At 51.2% G+C, this 15,501-nt stretch overlaps 1 protein-coding gene across 3 annotated transcripts in view; it reads right to left on the bottom strand.

Annotated features, from left to right (window-relative positions):
- Positions 1-2,017: 2,017 nt before the first annotated feature.
- WARS1 (tryptophanyl-tRNA synthetase 1) overlaps positions 2,018-15,501 on the bottom strand; it is a 44,370-nt gene continuing 30,886 nt past the window's right edge. For all 3 annotated transcript variants that reach the window (XM_001105363.5, XM_001105786.5, XM_001105926.5), the window contains 5 exons: positions 13,351-13,451; positions 11,524-11,636; positions 10,650-10,823; positions 5,562-5,702; positions 2,018-3,253 (listed from right to left, as the gene is read on the bottom strand). In XM_001105363.5, the coding sequence (XP_001105363.3) occupies positions 3,092-3,253; positions 5,562-5,702; positions 10,650-10,823; positions 11,524-11,636; positions 13,351-13,451 (691 nt within the window). In that variant the 3' untranslated portion in view covers positions 2,018-3,091. The remainder of the gene's footprint in view (positions 3,254-5,561; positions 5,703-10,649; positions 10,824-11,523; positions 11,637-13,350; positions 13,452-15,501) is intronic.

Raw genomic sequence — 15,501 nt, forward strand, 5'->3', positions numbered from 1 at the left:
AAGGACTCCATCCAGCTCCAGGGCTGCTGTACGGTAGCGGGTGTGGGATGAGTGAGTGAGTGAGTGAATGAATAAGGCCTGCAGTAGATTCCAGGAAGTGCGTCCAGCTTAGGAGTTGCAGAGGCTGAGATGCTGTGGCCAAATGCTGGGAAAGGGCAGGTGCTAACCGGTTTCCATCGTTCATCAGACACTGACCCTGGGACCATTTGTGTTGAGAAGACCCCACCTGTTCGGCCTTGGCAGGAGGGTTCCTGGCAGCACTCCTGGCCCGGCTCTGGCAGTGGCTGCACTCTGGGAGGTGGGGCCTTTGGCTCTCCCTGAGCCTGTGTCACTGAGCAGCTGGCTCTGCCTGTCACTGGGGAGGGGGTTTGCAGGAAGGGCCTCTGTCCTCACTGTCTTTACAACCTCTATGGTAATGACCAGAGAGTCCTGGGCCTCAAGGCCCAGCCAGCGTAACCCTGGGGAGGGCACAGCTGCTGATGCTGCAGGTGGGCACTGGGGGCCAGAGGCAGGCCTGTTGTTTGCCAAGTGCTGTCCTGGAGCAGCAAGCTGTTCCACAGCCACCCGTGTGCTCAGCCACCCTCCTTCCTGGCCCTGCTTCCCCACCCAGTGCTGTTTTATGTGCTTCTCAGGCCCCGTCTCCTTTCAGGCAGGCTCAGCTGGTCTCTCCTCCAGGCTGGGGGCCACGGGGCAGAGAGGCTGAGCTGGGCCGGCCCCACATCTGTCTGCCGGGTGGACATCACCAGCTGGAGTAGGAGTGCTCTTCTGGCAGAGCCTACGGCACCACGGTGGTGCTGGCACCCAGCCTCATGCCTCATCCCCAAACACCCATGGGGCCACTGCAACCTGTCCGTCCTAATCCAGACATGCCCGTGCCTTTCAGGGAACATTTCTCTCAGAAACCACTGGTTTTTAGCAAAATGGGGGAGGTTTGGGAGACGTGCAGCTCCCCTGTGTCCTGACCAGCAGTGGCCTTGCGCAAGTCACCTGAGTATTGCACCCAGGGCACCCCTCCTAAGACCCTAAACAAGAGGCATCACTGCTTTTTACAGGGGAGGAGATGGAGGTCTGGGGAGGTTAAGTGACCTGGCCAGAGTCACACAGCCGGTGAGGGGAGAAGCTGGTCGGTGTTGGCTCACTCCTCCCTGGGGCCAGGGTCTCACCAGGGCCCTGCCAATAGATGCTCTGGCTGGGTGGACAACGACAGCAGTGGCTGTCACTGACGTCACTTGTCACCCCTCACTGCACTTGCATCACAGGTGCAGTAGAGCTACAAGGAGTCACATTAGTTGCCCAGGGCAACAGGCTAGTGAGCTACATGGCCTCTGTGGGTGGCTCACCCCCACTGGCCATAGCCAGCCAGGTGAGCAGGGGAGGGCAGGGGTGGGGCCCAGCTCAGCAGGAGTTGAGACAGGGAGGAGGCGTAGGTGAGGTCATGGTGCACATGGGTACCTGAGTGGGACTCGAGCCCAGGCCTCCAGCCTCCCAAGAGTCAGGACAGACTTGCTGTGTCCGAGTCACCCTATGGCCTTGGACAAGTCATGTTCTCCTCTCCTAAGCCTCAGCTTCCCCACTTGCAAAATGAGGATGAGCCGGTAGAATGAGCCCAGGGCTGCCTTGCAGCTCGGCGCCTGCCCTGGGCCTCATGTGAACGGGGCCCGGCCTGGCTCCCAGCCTGTGCTCCCTGTCACTACACAGCACCACCAAGTACCCCACGGCCAGCCCCTCCTCTGAAAAGCGAGGACAACCTCTGCTTGTGTTCTCCATCAGCTGCTGGAAATGAGAAATGTGGTGTGAGACGGAGCCCGCACCGGGATGCTGATAAGGGCTCTCCCAGCACGAGCCCATTCCTGGGAGCTGTGACACAACACCATGGGGTTCCCGGGACTGTGCACTTTCATCCCCAAATTTTGACTCCAGCAGACTCAAGGTCATACACAGAAGGGTGAGGGGAGGGGTCTCTGCTCCCTCCTCAGACCTCCCAGACAGAGCACAATGACAAGAGCCGGAGCCAAGAGCGGGAGCCAAGGAAGTTTATTTACTCTACTGGGTGACAGGAGGGCAGAGTGCTCCAGAGGAGACCCAGACACATCAACCAAGGGCTTCCCTGAGATTTGGCTTTGCTCTTCCAGACCTGCTCATGGTGCGTGATGAAATGAGGCCTGCCTAGACACCCGTGAGGGCCTTGAGGGCTGCTGCCTCAACTTTCTCCCTAGCTAAGTCCACCCGTCCAGGGACACAGCCAGGGCACTGCTCTGTGCTGACTTCCACTGCAGCCAAGGGTCAAAACGAAGCATCTGCAAAGGCCAGGACTCCTTGGCATTGGACACAGTCAGGGGAAAAGCGACCCTGATTCTGCAGGACAGGGGGTCTAGGGTCATTTGGCGGGAGAATACTGGTATGCCAAGGGAAGCGAGCTGATTTCTGGAGTGGAATACATGCATGGTCTGGAGTTCAGTAAACTGGACAGTTTCACCCCCAAGTCTCAATTAATCAAAATTGCCCAACTCTGTTCAATCTTCATTGTTAAAAGCAGCTTTAAAGCTGGGTGATTTCTTAGTCAAATGTATAGCAAAGCTTTTACTTACCAATTTCTTTTGGGAGGGGGTGTGGGCTGAAATACAACTTGTGCTCAATAAACCTCCCCACATCGATGTTTCAAAGCACTTTCTAGGTTACAATAATGACATTTCAATTCCATATATGCATACATAGAATATATATTTTTAAACAGAGTGGGTCTTAAGAGTATACTTGGAACCCTCGGAGTCCTCCACGGACCAGAACAGGGTGGCCCATGGACTTCCAGCCAAAGGCTCCACTCCTTGGGGCTGCTCTGGGGAGAGACTCACAGCTGGACTTCTCTATCTGACCATGCAATGTTAGCCAGCACCGATCACCCACAATGCTTTGCCCGTAAGAGACAGAAACGATGGAACTCACAGGAAGAAACAGTATTGATAACATACACAGGCTTACAGAGACCAGGCCCAATAATAATTATGAGACAGAAGCCTACGGGTGGCAGTGCTTTGACTGGGCTGGGATTATTGATACATCACTTCTTTTATAAGCATATGTAAAACGAGTGCTACTGAAAGTCGAAGGACAGCTCCCGGGGAGTCATGAACTCTTTTGCTATCTCGTCCGTGACCTCCTTGCGCCGGGCCTGGTGCTCTGCGATCAAGGGCTGGAGAACCTCTATGAGTACCTTCTTGAGCTCACCGGTGAGCATGTTTCCGCTGGTGTAATCCTGCCCAGAGGGAGACAGCCATGTGAGAGATGGCTCCATATGTCCTGAGCGGCTCCTTCCTGCCTTGGGCACCAGCTAAGCCCACACCACCCAAGAAGAGGCTGGCACGTGGGTGGCACTCAGAAGTGAGATGTGTTGTTACCACAATAACCTATACCTTCAGCTACACTTTTCCTAAAACGGCTAGAAACCTGGCTCTGACGGTAGCCATGACTTGGTCTCTCACAGTGAAAGGGCCAATGGGGAGGGCAGTCCCCAACCCTACCGACGCTAGGGGCCGCCGTTCCCCCAGGCACTAAACAACAATTCCTGGCAGCCTTACGGCTTCTGGAAAATCTTGCTAATTTTTTTTTTTTTTTTGAGACGGAGTCTTGCTCTGTTGCCAGGTCGGAGTGCAGTGGTGTGATCTCGGCTCACTGCAACCTCCACCTCCCAGGTTCAAGTGATTCTCCTGCCTCAGCCTCCTGAGTTGCTGGGATTACAGGCACATGCCACCATGCCTGGCTAATTTTTGTATTTTTAGTAGAGATGGGGTTTCACCATATTGGCCAGGCTGGTCTCAATCTCCTGACCTCGTGATCTACCCGCCTCAGCCTCCCAAAGTGCTAGGATTACAGGCGTGAGCCACCGCACCTGGCCAAATTTTGCTGATTTTTTCTCTTTTTCTGATTGTAATGGAGGCTCATTAAGCAAATTTAATAAAGTACCCAAACCACAAAGCTGCAGCAAAGAAAAATCACCTACAAATTGCCCACCTAAACAGTGCCCAGAGGTGGGGTCTGCCACTAACATTTGGTGAATTTTTTTACATTTCTTTTCATGTGCATTTCATTTAAACATAGTTAACTGCTCCCTGAGTTTTCATTTGGTATCCTTTTTTCACTATCATAGGCATATTTTCCTGTGTCACTAAAACTTTTTTTTTTTTTTCATTAAAGAAATGAGGGTCTTGGCTGGACGTGGTGGCTCACGCCTGTAATCCCAGCACTTTGGGAGCCCGAGGCGGGCAGATCACAAGGTCAGGAGATCGAGACCATTCTGGCTAACATGGTGAAACCCCGTCTCTACTAAAAATACAATTTAGCCGGGTATGGTGTCGGGAGCCTGTAGTCCCAGCTACTCGGGAGGCTGAGGCAGGAGAATGGCATGAACCTGGGAGGCAGAGTTTGCAGTGAGCCGAGATCGCGCCACTGCACTCCAGCCTGGGTGACAGAGCAAGACTCTGTCTCAAAAAAAAAAAAAAAAAAAAAAGCCGGGCGCGGTGGCTCACGCCTGTAATCCCAGCACTTTGGGTGGCCGAGGCGGGCGGATCAAAGGTCAGGAGATCGAGACCACAGTGAAACCCCGTCTCTACTAAAAATACAAAAAATTAGCCGGGCGCGGTTGTGGGCGCCTGTAGTCCCAGCTACTCGGGAGGCTGAGGCAGGAGAATGGCGTGAACCCGGGAGGCGGAGCTTGCAGTGAGCTGAGATCCGGCCACTGCACTCCAGCCTGGGCGACAGAGCGAGACTCCGTCTCAAAAAAAAAAAAAAAAAAAAAAAAGAGGGTCTTGCTATGTTGCCCAGGCTAGATTTGAACTCCTGGTCTCAAGGGAGCCTCCTGTCTCAGCTTCCCAAGTAGCAGGGACTACAGATGTGTGCCACCTTGCTCTGCATATGAACACTCTTAAAAGAGTTCATGCCTGCATAATAATCCACCCTGTAACAATTCTAATTTATTTAACATTTCCTCTGTTGTATCAAGTCTGTGTTGAACTTCTTGCTATTATCATTTTTAACATCTTTGTGTGGAAAGCTTTCTCTTATTCAGGATTATTTCCTTGGAAAAAAATCTAAGAATGAGAAAACGTGAGGAGAAGCTCTGAACATTTTTGGGCTCTTTGTACCCATCACCAAACTGCTTACGAGGCTGTGCCGATAAACACTCTGCTCATATGAGTGTGCCTGGAAGCGTCTGCTTCACAATCACTGAACACAGTCAATGGCCACACAAAAGCCCCTACTGATTCTGTACTGAACTGTTAGCTTTGATCACGTTAACTTAGATTTCTCTGATGACTAATAAAGCAAGACTGTTTTGTGTGACTCCCAAATGAATAGTAATTTGTATCTGCTCTTTCGTGATTTGTTCATGAGGCTTCTGAGGCCAGGTCTAAAAACTATGAGGGCGACTCTACTCAGTTTTCACCTTGTTTCAGTTGAGCACTTCCGACCAACCCTTCATGCCTGGCTGTTGGAGCCTTCCAGGCCCCATGGGCAGGAGTGGCTGGCTGCAGGCAGCTGTGGGCCCCTTGGGGCTCCCTGCTCACCTTCCTGATCTGCTCGAGCTTGTCGTCGTCCTCGAGGAAGAAGGTCAGGTACATGAAAGACACGTCCACATCACAGTTGCCCCCAAACTGCCTGTGCTCCTCGATGGTGTCTCTCCCTCCAGAAAACGCATGCTTATTGACCTGCACCAGAAGCGGACACAAACACACTCGTCAGTCCTGCTCATCCTCTGCCTGGACGCTGGCGAGAAGCCCAAGTGCGGAAGTCAAAGGTGTGAGTGCTGTCAGATTCTGGACCAGAGAAAGGTCAAGGTGCAGAGCTGGTGGGGGCCCCACTGCTATTCTTCCTGTGAGGCTTGGGTGCGGGCTGCCATGGGGCTCACTGCAGGAGAGGTGGGGGCAGATGAGCTTTGAACTCCCTCATCCTCAGAGACACAGGAGAATAGAGTTGGGAAAGCAAAGGCACTGATTGAACTGAAACCTGGGGGAGACAAGTGCCTCAGGTGACAAACTTCAGAGAAAGGATGGGTAAGGCTGGACATAGTGGCTTGTGCCAGTAATCTCAGCATTTTGGGAGGTTGAGGGGGGAGGATCAATTGAGGCCAGGAGGTCAATACCAGTCAGCTAACTTAGTGAGCCCCCCTCTCTGAAAAAAAAAAAAAAAAATAAAGGGAATTAGCTGGTGTGCTGACGTGCGCTTGTAGCCCTAGCTACTCGGGAGGCTGAGGTGGAAGGATCGCTCAAACTCAGGAGTTTGAGGTTATAGTGGACTGTGATTGCACCACTGCACTCCAGCCTGGGCGACAGAGCAAGACCTTGTTTCTAAAATAATAAAAACTAAAAAAATAAATAAATAAAAAGATGAGTAAGTCATCCTCAGAGTAAGGGAGATGGCAGGAAGGGCAGCCTCTCTTAGGGATGGGTACTGCAGTGTTAACAGGGACAGGAAAGCAGCGGCCAGCCTCCCACAGAAAGCAGAACAAGAAGGCATGGGCAGGGTAAGGCAGTAAGGGAAGGCAAACCCACGGGAACTGCGCGGGTAGGGGGGCCTGCAGGCAGGTCTCCACTTACAAACAGGCAACGCTGTCAGAGCTGAAAAACTCAGAAACGCAATGCCTTTTAGGAATTGAAGATAATCACAGAGTAATTAGGGCTACTAAAAGCCAGAAAAAAATAGGCAAAACTCCTTCAACATTCTTTCAGTGAGCATCTGAGAAACCTCCAATGCACAAATGTCACCCTAATTTTTTTGTTTTAGATAGGATCTCTAGACTGTTGCCCAGGCTGGAGTGCAGTGGTGTGATCACGGCTCACTGCAGCCCTGACCTCCTGGTCTCAGATTACTTTCCTGCCTCAGCCTCTTGAGTAGCTAGGAGTACAGGTGTGTGCCACCAGCCTGGCTAATTTTTTGGTATTTTTTGTAGAGGCCGGGTTTTGTCGTGTAGCCCAGTCTGGTCTTGAACTCCTGGGCTCAAGTGATCTGCCTGCCTTGGCATCCTGAAGTGCTGGGATTACTGTGCCACGAGTCACTGTGCTCGGCCCCTTAACTTTTTTTTGCCACCATGCCCGGCTAATTTTGTATTTTTAGTAGAGACAAGGTTTCACCATGTTGGCCAGGCTGGTCTCAAACTCCTGACCCCAGGTGATTCACCTGTGTGGCCTCCCAAAGTGCTGAGATTACATGAGTGAGCCACTGTGCCCAGCCTTAACATTTTTTTATGGGAAAAAGGGTAGGCAGAGTCAAGAAATTCTAAGTTGTTATGTTTAGTAAGTCTCCTCAAAAGAATTCCAGAGCAGCCGGGTGCAGTGGCTCACACCTGTAATTCCAGCACTTTGGGAGGCCGAGGCAAGCGGATCACCTGAGGTAGGGAGTTTGAGACCAGCCTAACCAATGTGAAGAAACCCCGTCTGTACTAAAAATACAAAATTAGCTGGGCGTGGTGGCGCATGCCTGTAATCCCAGCTATTTGGGAGGCTGAGGTAGGAGAATCACTTGAACATGGGAGGTGGAGGTTGTGGTTAGCCGCGATCGTTCCATTGCACTCCAGCCTGGGCAACAAGAGCAAAACTCCATCTCATACACACACACACACACACACACAACACACACACACACACACACATTCCAGAGCAGATTCCTAACTAGATAAGTTGGGATCGTGCAAAGGGAGCAGACGAGTGTTGGGGCAAAGGTGCCAGTCTCCATCGTGGCAGGGCACTGCTGAGAGGCTGGGCGGGGAAAGCAGTAGTCACGCGAGAGGCTCAGGCAAGGCCCACGCAAGGGGCTGGCGCTGTGTGGCTGGCTGGTGGGCAGGCCTGCAGGGCTGAAAGAAAAAAGCTAACGAATGGGACGTTTCCCTTCCCTTTCCTAAAAAAAAAAAAAAAAAAAAAAGAAAAAGAAAAAAGAAAAAAGAAAAAAAAGTTATAGAACCAAAAACTATGGAAAATACTAATAAACAGGAGGAAGAAAGTGCCTGACGGAGTCACTGCTGTGTGGTGGCCACAGCCCTCCCTGCTGGGCCTTGGAGAAGAAGCTCCAGTGTCAGGAAGAAAGTCTGGGAACACGGGTCCTGGGCTCCTGAGGCAGTTTGAAGAGGGTATTGAAAGGCCAGTTCCCAGCCCTTTATCTGAGAGGAGAATAAGGAAACTGGTGTCTGCTGCACGTTTTTCAGGATGCGCTGGCGTCACCACCACCTGCACACTCCCCCTTCCCAGGCGAAGCCCCTTGTTCCATGGTAGGCACACAGCAGATGTGCCATCCATGTTGGCTGTTAGGGTTGTGACATGTATTTTATCCCCAACAACCCAATGACCTCTGTAGTGCTTTTGCCATCTTACAGGTGAAGGAAATCAGGCCCAGAGTGTCAGGAACCTGCCATATGTGACAGGGATTGGCAGGACCAGGCTAGCTCCTGGGACACCAGGCTTCCAGGTGGAGCTCGAGAACTGAGTGGCTCAGTTCTGCCTCCTTGATGTGACCAGTCCTTAGTGATGCAGGAAGCAGCCTACCAGGCCTGACTTACAGGAAAACAGATGGAGGGACGACTTGGGGGTGGGTATGCAGCACTGCTGCCAGCAACTAAGATGATGGAAGCGGGTGACCAGTGCGACTCTGTGCGACAGGAAATGATATTGAGTGGACAGGGCCAGCTAGGGTGGTAGTTGGGATGCAGTTAGATCACACAGGCTGACTCTGTGCAGGTGGCAGGTACTCACTCAGCAAAGCCACTTGAATCATCAGCACTGTGCTACTATTTTATTTTTTTTAGTTTTAGAGATGGGGCCTCACTGTGCCACCCCAGTTGGGGTGCAGTGGCTATTCACTAGCACAACAGTAGCTCACTGCAGCCTTGAATCCCTGGGCTCAAGCCCTCCTCCTGAGTAGCTGGGACTACAGGCAGGTGCCACTAACCTGCCTGAACCTGTTATTTTTAGGAGGAGGCCGGAGCAGATGTGCCCTCTTCTCTGGTGTGGAGATTCTGATTTTGGAGCCGAAGTCAGGCATGGGGATTTAGAGTGAGGGCCTGGCCGGACCCTGTTCTGCCCCATAAGAAGCCTGCAGGCCCAGTGACCGTCTGTAGGCCTCTGTGTTTCCTGACCTCATGCTAACTGCTCACCTCGAGGGCTCTGCTGGTCCCTAAGTGAATGATAAATGTCCCAGATCCATAAACAAGTTTTTCTCCTTTTTGTTTTTTGAGCCGGAGTCTTGCTCTGTTGCCCAGGCTGGAGTACAGTGGTGTGATCTCGGCTCACTGCAACCTGCGTCTCCCAAGGTCAAGCAATTCTCCTGCCTCAGCCTCCCAAGTAGCTGGGATTACAGGTGCCTGCCAAATTTTTGTATTTTTAGTAGAGACAGCGGTTTCACCATGTTGGCCAGGCTGGTCTCAAACTCCTGACCTCAGGTAATCCCCCTTGCCTCGGCCTCCCAAAGTGCTGGAATTATAGGTGAGAGTCACTGCACCTGGCCATAAACAACTTTTTCAAAACAACTTCTCAGAAGCAAAATCAAACAGCAGACTTTTCCAGTGGCACTTCCCTGCCCATTCTGTACCCTGTGTTCCAGAAGTTTTGGCTAGAAGTGAAAGGGAAAGAAAAGTCTCCAATCATACCAGCTTCCAACTGAGTGAGGAGAATTGGTGGAGGCCATGTCTTAGGAAGTTTTGATATGAAAGACTTCTCGATTGTCAACGAGAACCTGCCTGGGACTTTCCAGAGGGTCAGGGGCAGTGACTCAGAGGGCATGCGACACGCCTCAAATACAGTTCCCAGCATTTCCACTGCAATCTTCAAGCCTGCAAACACACACTTGATTCCAAAGAAAATGTCAACTGCTATGTGTAACAGTGAGGCAATTAAATATACACTGGCAGTTGAGGAACCAGGCAACAGAACTGGGGCCATGCAAAATAAGGAAGCTCAAACTAACTTCTCCTTTTAGTTTCTCTAGTGATTTGTCAAATGTTTGCTGAATGCCTGCTGCGTGCATCCCTCCTGGGGCCAGCAGGACTGTCCCGTGGAGGGACTTTTCTCAGTTCTGTGTCTCTCAGTGAGAACACTCTCTGGGATAAAACCAGCTCCTAACCCCTGCTTGGCTGCTCATGGTCAGGAGAGCAGTGCTGCTGATTCCTGGTGATGGACACTTGGTCAAGTGGCTGGGCTTCTCTAAGCCTCATCAACTCATCTTTAAAGGGAATAGCACCACCACCTCCCAGTGAGAATGAAACATGAGAAAACATAAATAAGGCACCGGGTCCAGCCCCTGGAACACAGCTGATGATCAGAAATATACACAAATCTTTTCCATTGTTTAATAACATCCACAGTAATGATAACTTTAAGGAAACTGCCATGACTTTGCTTCCAGAACAGTGCTGGCAAGAAAAGCAGAAAAGGGAAAAAAAAAAAATTCAAAATTTTACCTAAATGAAAGGACACAAAACAAATTCAACTGATTCATGTGGGAAGGACAGGGTGCCTTGAGTTCTGCAGGGAGCATAGTTGGCAATCCTGGAGTTCAGCATTGCTACGGTGGCTGAGGCCCAAAGCACTGTGCAGTGGTGTGTGTGCGCGTGTGCCCCCAGGGCATGTTTCTACTCCCACTGATTGCCCTCTGCCCGGACCACTGCTCACCTTGGTTTTGATCTGCTTTGCTGTGTCAGTGAGGAAGATGGAGGAGTTGGGGTCGCTGGCACTCATTTTGGTCTGGGCGCCCTGCAGGGCAGGGAAGAAGGTGGAGTGCAGCAGGGCTGGTTTAGGATAGCCGATCCTGGGGGCGACGTCCCTCGTCATTCTAAAGTAAGGATCCTGTGGGGGAGAGTAAGGACCCTGATGAGGGCGGTTGGAAAACATGCCAGCTTTCAGCTGTGAGCTGTCCCTGTGAACATCTTCACAGAAGGCCCTCATGCTTCCAACTAAAGAAATTCACTCCCTCCTCCCCTTCATATCTTTTCCTTTTTTTATTTTGCTTTCAGTTCTGGGATACATGTACAGAACACACAGGTTTGTTACATAGGTATACATGTGCCATGGTGGTTTGCTGCACCCATCAACCCATCATCTAGGTTTTAAGCCCCACGTGCATTAGGTATTTGTCCTAACGCTCTCCCTTCTCTTGCCCCCCACCCCCCAACTTTCTTTCCTTTTTCTTGAGACAGAGTCTTGCTCTGTCGCCCAGGCTGGAGTGCAGTGATGCGCTCTCACTGCAACCTCTGTCTCTGGGGTTCCAGTGAGGTGAGCAGCTGAGATTACATGTGCCTGCCACCACACCTGGCTAAATTATAAATTTTTGGTAGAGATGAGGTTTTGCCATGTTGGCCAGGCTGGTCTTGAACTCCTGGCCTCAAGTGATCTGCCTGCCTTGGCTTCCCAAAGTGCTGGTATTACAGGCGTGAGCTACCCTGCCCGGCTGCCCGTCATATCTTTCAACACTTCTCCCCCGCTGAAGAGTAAGAGGAACCTGCTGTCAATGCCCCAGACTCAGAGAGCCTTGGTTCTGCCTGCTGACCTGGTCAATGGCACATGGGATAAGGCACTGGATATCTGTCCTGTCTTGGAAGATCTGTGGGAATGAGTTGCTGAAGGAGGGAGCAGCCTGGATGGCAGGAAAACTGATCTTCCCTGAAAGTGAGAAAGAAATATTTTCACACATGAGATGAGTTCCTGTTCTGCTTAGTTAATAAAGGAATGAACAAAAACAGGTTTTCTCCCCGTTATAAAATAATCATTAAAGAAAACCTAAAAAATACGGAAAAGTAGAAAAAAGAATAAACTGTATAGCTGCAATGTGTCTCATTTCATCCATTTTGTTTACATATTTTACTCTATGCATTTTCATTGTGACTACATTATATTTGGTCTTTCCTTGGCTTTTTCTTTTTCTTTTCTTTTCTTTTTTTTCAGGAGTCTCGCTTTGTTGCCAGGTTGGAGTGCAGTGGCTCGATCTTGGCTCACTGTTACCTCCACCTCCTGGGTTCAAGCGATTCTCCTGCCTCAGCCTCCCGAGTAGCTGGGACTACAGGTGCGTACCACACCCAGTTAATTTTTGTATTTTCAGTAGAGACGGGGTTTCACCATGTTGGCCAGCATGGTCTCGATCTCCTGACCTCGTGAAATGCCTGCCTTGGCCTCCCAAAGTGCTGGGATTACAGGAGTGAGCCACTGCACCCGGCCTTCCTTGCCTTTTTCGTTGTAATGACTATCCATGTTGTTACTAAGTATATTCTATCCTGTCAATGGAACATACTATTTAACCACTCTCTAACCACTGGGCATTCAGGTTGTTCCACCTTTAATTATCATAAGTTACGATGAATGTATCTGCTATTTAAAAGTTTTAGTGTTTTGGATGTTGTGGCTGTTATTACTGTCATCAGTATTTGCTTAGGCCTGCAGAAGAACTTTTGACCTCTCCGGGGCCCCTGACAGGTGATGCCACGCCAGCCCCCACTGAGTGGCGGTACCAGGCCCTTGGGTGAGCTCAGATGTTTCTGGACTCTGGGCACGCGGCTGGCCCAGCGTGACCCTGATGCTGTGGAGCACACACCACTGTGGCTCTGGCTCCAAGCAGGGTGAATGCTCCCCATGGACAGCCCCACAGCACATCCTAAGGAGCTGTCTTGGCTGGCAGCTGACTGAAGGCCTCAGAGGCCCGCTAGGACTGAAGCCATGTGGCAAACGTCAAGTAGAGGAGGGGATCAGAAGGCCCAGCCACAACTCTCAAGGACCAAAAGTCTAAAAGTCTACAAGGCCAATGCATCTGAAAGACACATGGAAATTTACGGAGAGGGCCAAGAAGGCATGCACGCGGGAGGCAAACCATTTGCACATCTGCTGGGCTGGAGCCATGGAAGGAGAGCAGGGCAGGGATGGGAAGGCTCCAGAAGACCTCGAGTCAAGCCCCTCATCCTACATGTGGGGACATTGAGGCCCAGGGAGACAAAGACTCAAAGGCTCCCTCATGGGCAGCAGATCCAGCTGTCCTTCTCCATCACCCCTGGTTCCACCCAAGTTCTACACTGACTGGGGTCCCACCAGAGCTGTTGGAACTCCAAAATCATCCTTAGATTTTTCTTTCTTCTAAACCTTAAGATGGGTGACAGGAGAGGGACAGACTTACATCCTGAAGTGCAGCTTCACCCAACCCAGAGAAGCTGCTCAATGCATTATACTAGCTAGTCAGATTCCAGGACGATGACGACCCGCCCAGGCCTGGGTGTCCTACTTAAAGAGACAGTTGCAAAAGCTAACATCTCAGAGATATTTAAACCAGACATGTGTCTCCTCCAGAACTCTGCTCCGTTTTGAAAGGCGCAGGCAGCAGTGGGCCCCTTACCGATGCTGTCGCTGTCAGTGAAGCCGAAAATGCCTTTCACTTGGTTGAAGGTAACATGCTTTTGAATCTTCACCACATTTTTGTAGAAACCTGAGCTCATCCTGCAAAGACAATGGGAATGAAATCCCAAACTGGAGGGCGGCCTTCACTGAAGGCAAAGTCACAGTTGTTAAAATTGGATGCCAAGGAGTAGTGGCATGGCCCAGACTTGGGGCCACATTGTGGTCAACACATAAGCACCAGGAAGGTGCCAGGAAGTCATCTGGAGGCAAAGATACCTGCATCAGGCAAAGCAGACACACGTTTACCTGTGGAGTTGACTGGGAAAGGCAGAAACCAGTGTGAAACCAACGTGAAGCAGACACACAAACAAGGCAAGAACACAAGCAGATTCAGAGACTCGCAGCTAGCATGAAAAATTTAAATTCTGCCAGGGTCAGCAGTTCAGTGGGCTGTGGAGCTCAAGTCTGGGAGCCCCCGGGAGCTTCTTAGTTGAGACATACTGTGTTGCAGGAGACTATCTGCTTGTTGTCAGATGAGCATATGGATAGAAATCCATGGCCCGAGAAGGAAGAAGGCCTGTCGCAGTGCAGCTGGTCCTCCTAGCCTCTGGCCACTGCACCCCACTGCTGTTTGGGCAGAACTGACCCTATCCCCAGCAACAGGGCTAGGCCACAGTGGCTGATTCAAGCAACCCAACTCTCTCTTCTGGATGGTGAGGCGTGTGGGTACCAGGCCTGGATCTGTGGCAGCCATTCTGATACCAGAGGGAACTAGGCTGAAGACGAAGCAAACACAGCGGGGTGTACGGGTCTGGCAGGACCCAGAGTGGCTTCATTTTTTTTGTTTTGAGATGGAGTCTCACTCTGTAGTCCAGGCTGGACTGCAGTGGCACGATCTTGGCTCACTGCAACCTCCACCTCTTGGGTTCAAGTGATTCTCCTGCCTCATCCTCCTGAGTAGCTGGGATTACAGCTGCTTGCCACCACGCCTGGCTAATTTTTGTATTTTTAGTAGAGATGGGGTTTTAACATGTTGTCCAGGCTGGTCTCAAACTCCTGACCTCAGGTGATCCGCCTGCCTTGGCCTCCCAAAGTGCTAGGATTACAGGCGTGAGCCACTGCACCGGGCCAAGTGGCTTCTTATATTGCATCTTTGCATTACTATATTCAGTAGCTTTTCCTTTAGGCCCTACCATGTGTCAGACACTACGAGGGAAAAGGGGGAAGGCTGGTGTCTTTTAAGTATTTGCACCATGTGGCAGGAACTGTGTTAGGTGCTGCATACGTGTCAACACTGCCAAAATCCCCTTCAAAGTAGTAGCATTGCCTCCACCTTACAGTTAAAGACTAGGCTCAAAGAAGTTCACGGTCATAGTCACAGGCCAGTGAGTACAGGCGCTGGGATCCCCACACAGATTCACCTGGCCCCAAAGTCTACGCTTTTCCCACCACCTCTTATCCTGTAGAAGAGTTTAGACCTTTGGGATAGGGAGAACTACTGAATGTCTTTGTGCAGGTGGGGTGGGGTGTCAGGAGTGCAGGGACACTGGCCATTTGGGCTGGGTGAAGCATAATGCTGGGAGGCCTGTAACGGTCAAGGTCAGCGCCAAGGTCTGTCCAGGTTCAGCAGAGGCAGCATGGGAGGGATGGACTGTGTCTTTCGCCTAGCAGCTGGCTGAGTTTCAGGCCCTGTGGGGCACTGGAAAGGGCAGGTGCAGTACCATGAAGGGGCATGCCAGGAGAACCCAGCATCTGTGTCACCCACTCAGCATAATGGAAACAACAGAGAGCAAGAGCACAGCCAACAACGACACCGCCTGGGAAGATGCGGCCTTTGTCTTCCTGCCAAGCAAGCCAGGAACACCGCGGGCAGGGAGGGTCCCGCCTAGGCACCACAGCAGGCCTCACAGCCATTAAGGACAGCAGCTGTCTGTCACCTGGGGAGATGGGCTGCAGCAAAGACTCCATGTGCCATTGGGATTGAGGCACCTGGGACACCCTAACCCCTACAAGGAGGGAAAGTCTCCAGTACTCCCAAACTGTGGCAGGACTGTAGCTCCACGGTGTGTGACTGTTATTTCTGAGTTAGAGAATGCTGCCCTTTCTTAGAAGACTGGTCATTTTTTTTTTTTTTTTTTTTTTGAGACAG

The sequence above is a fragment of the Macaca mulatta genome, chromosome 7 (assembly GCF_049350105.2).
Source record: "Macaca mulatta isolate MMU2019108-1 chromosome 7, T2T-MMU8v2.0, whole genome shotgun sequence".
NCBI lineage: Eukaryota > Metazoa > Chordata > Mammalia > Primates > Cercopithecidae > Macaca > Macaca mulatta.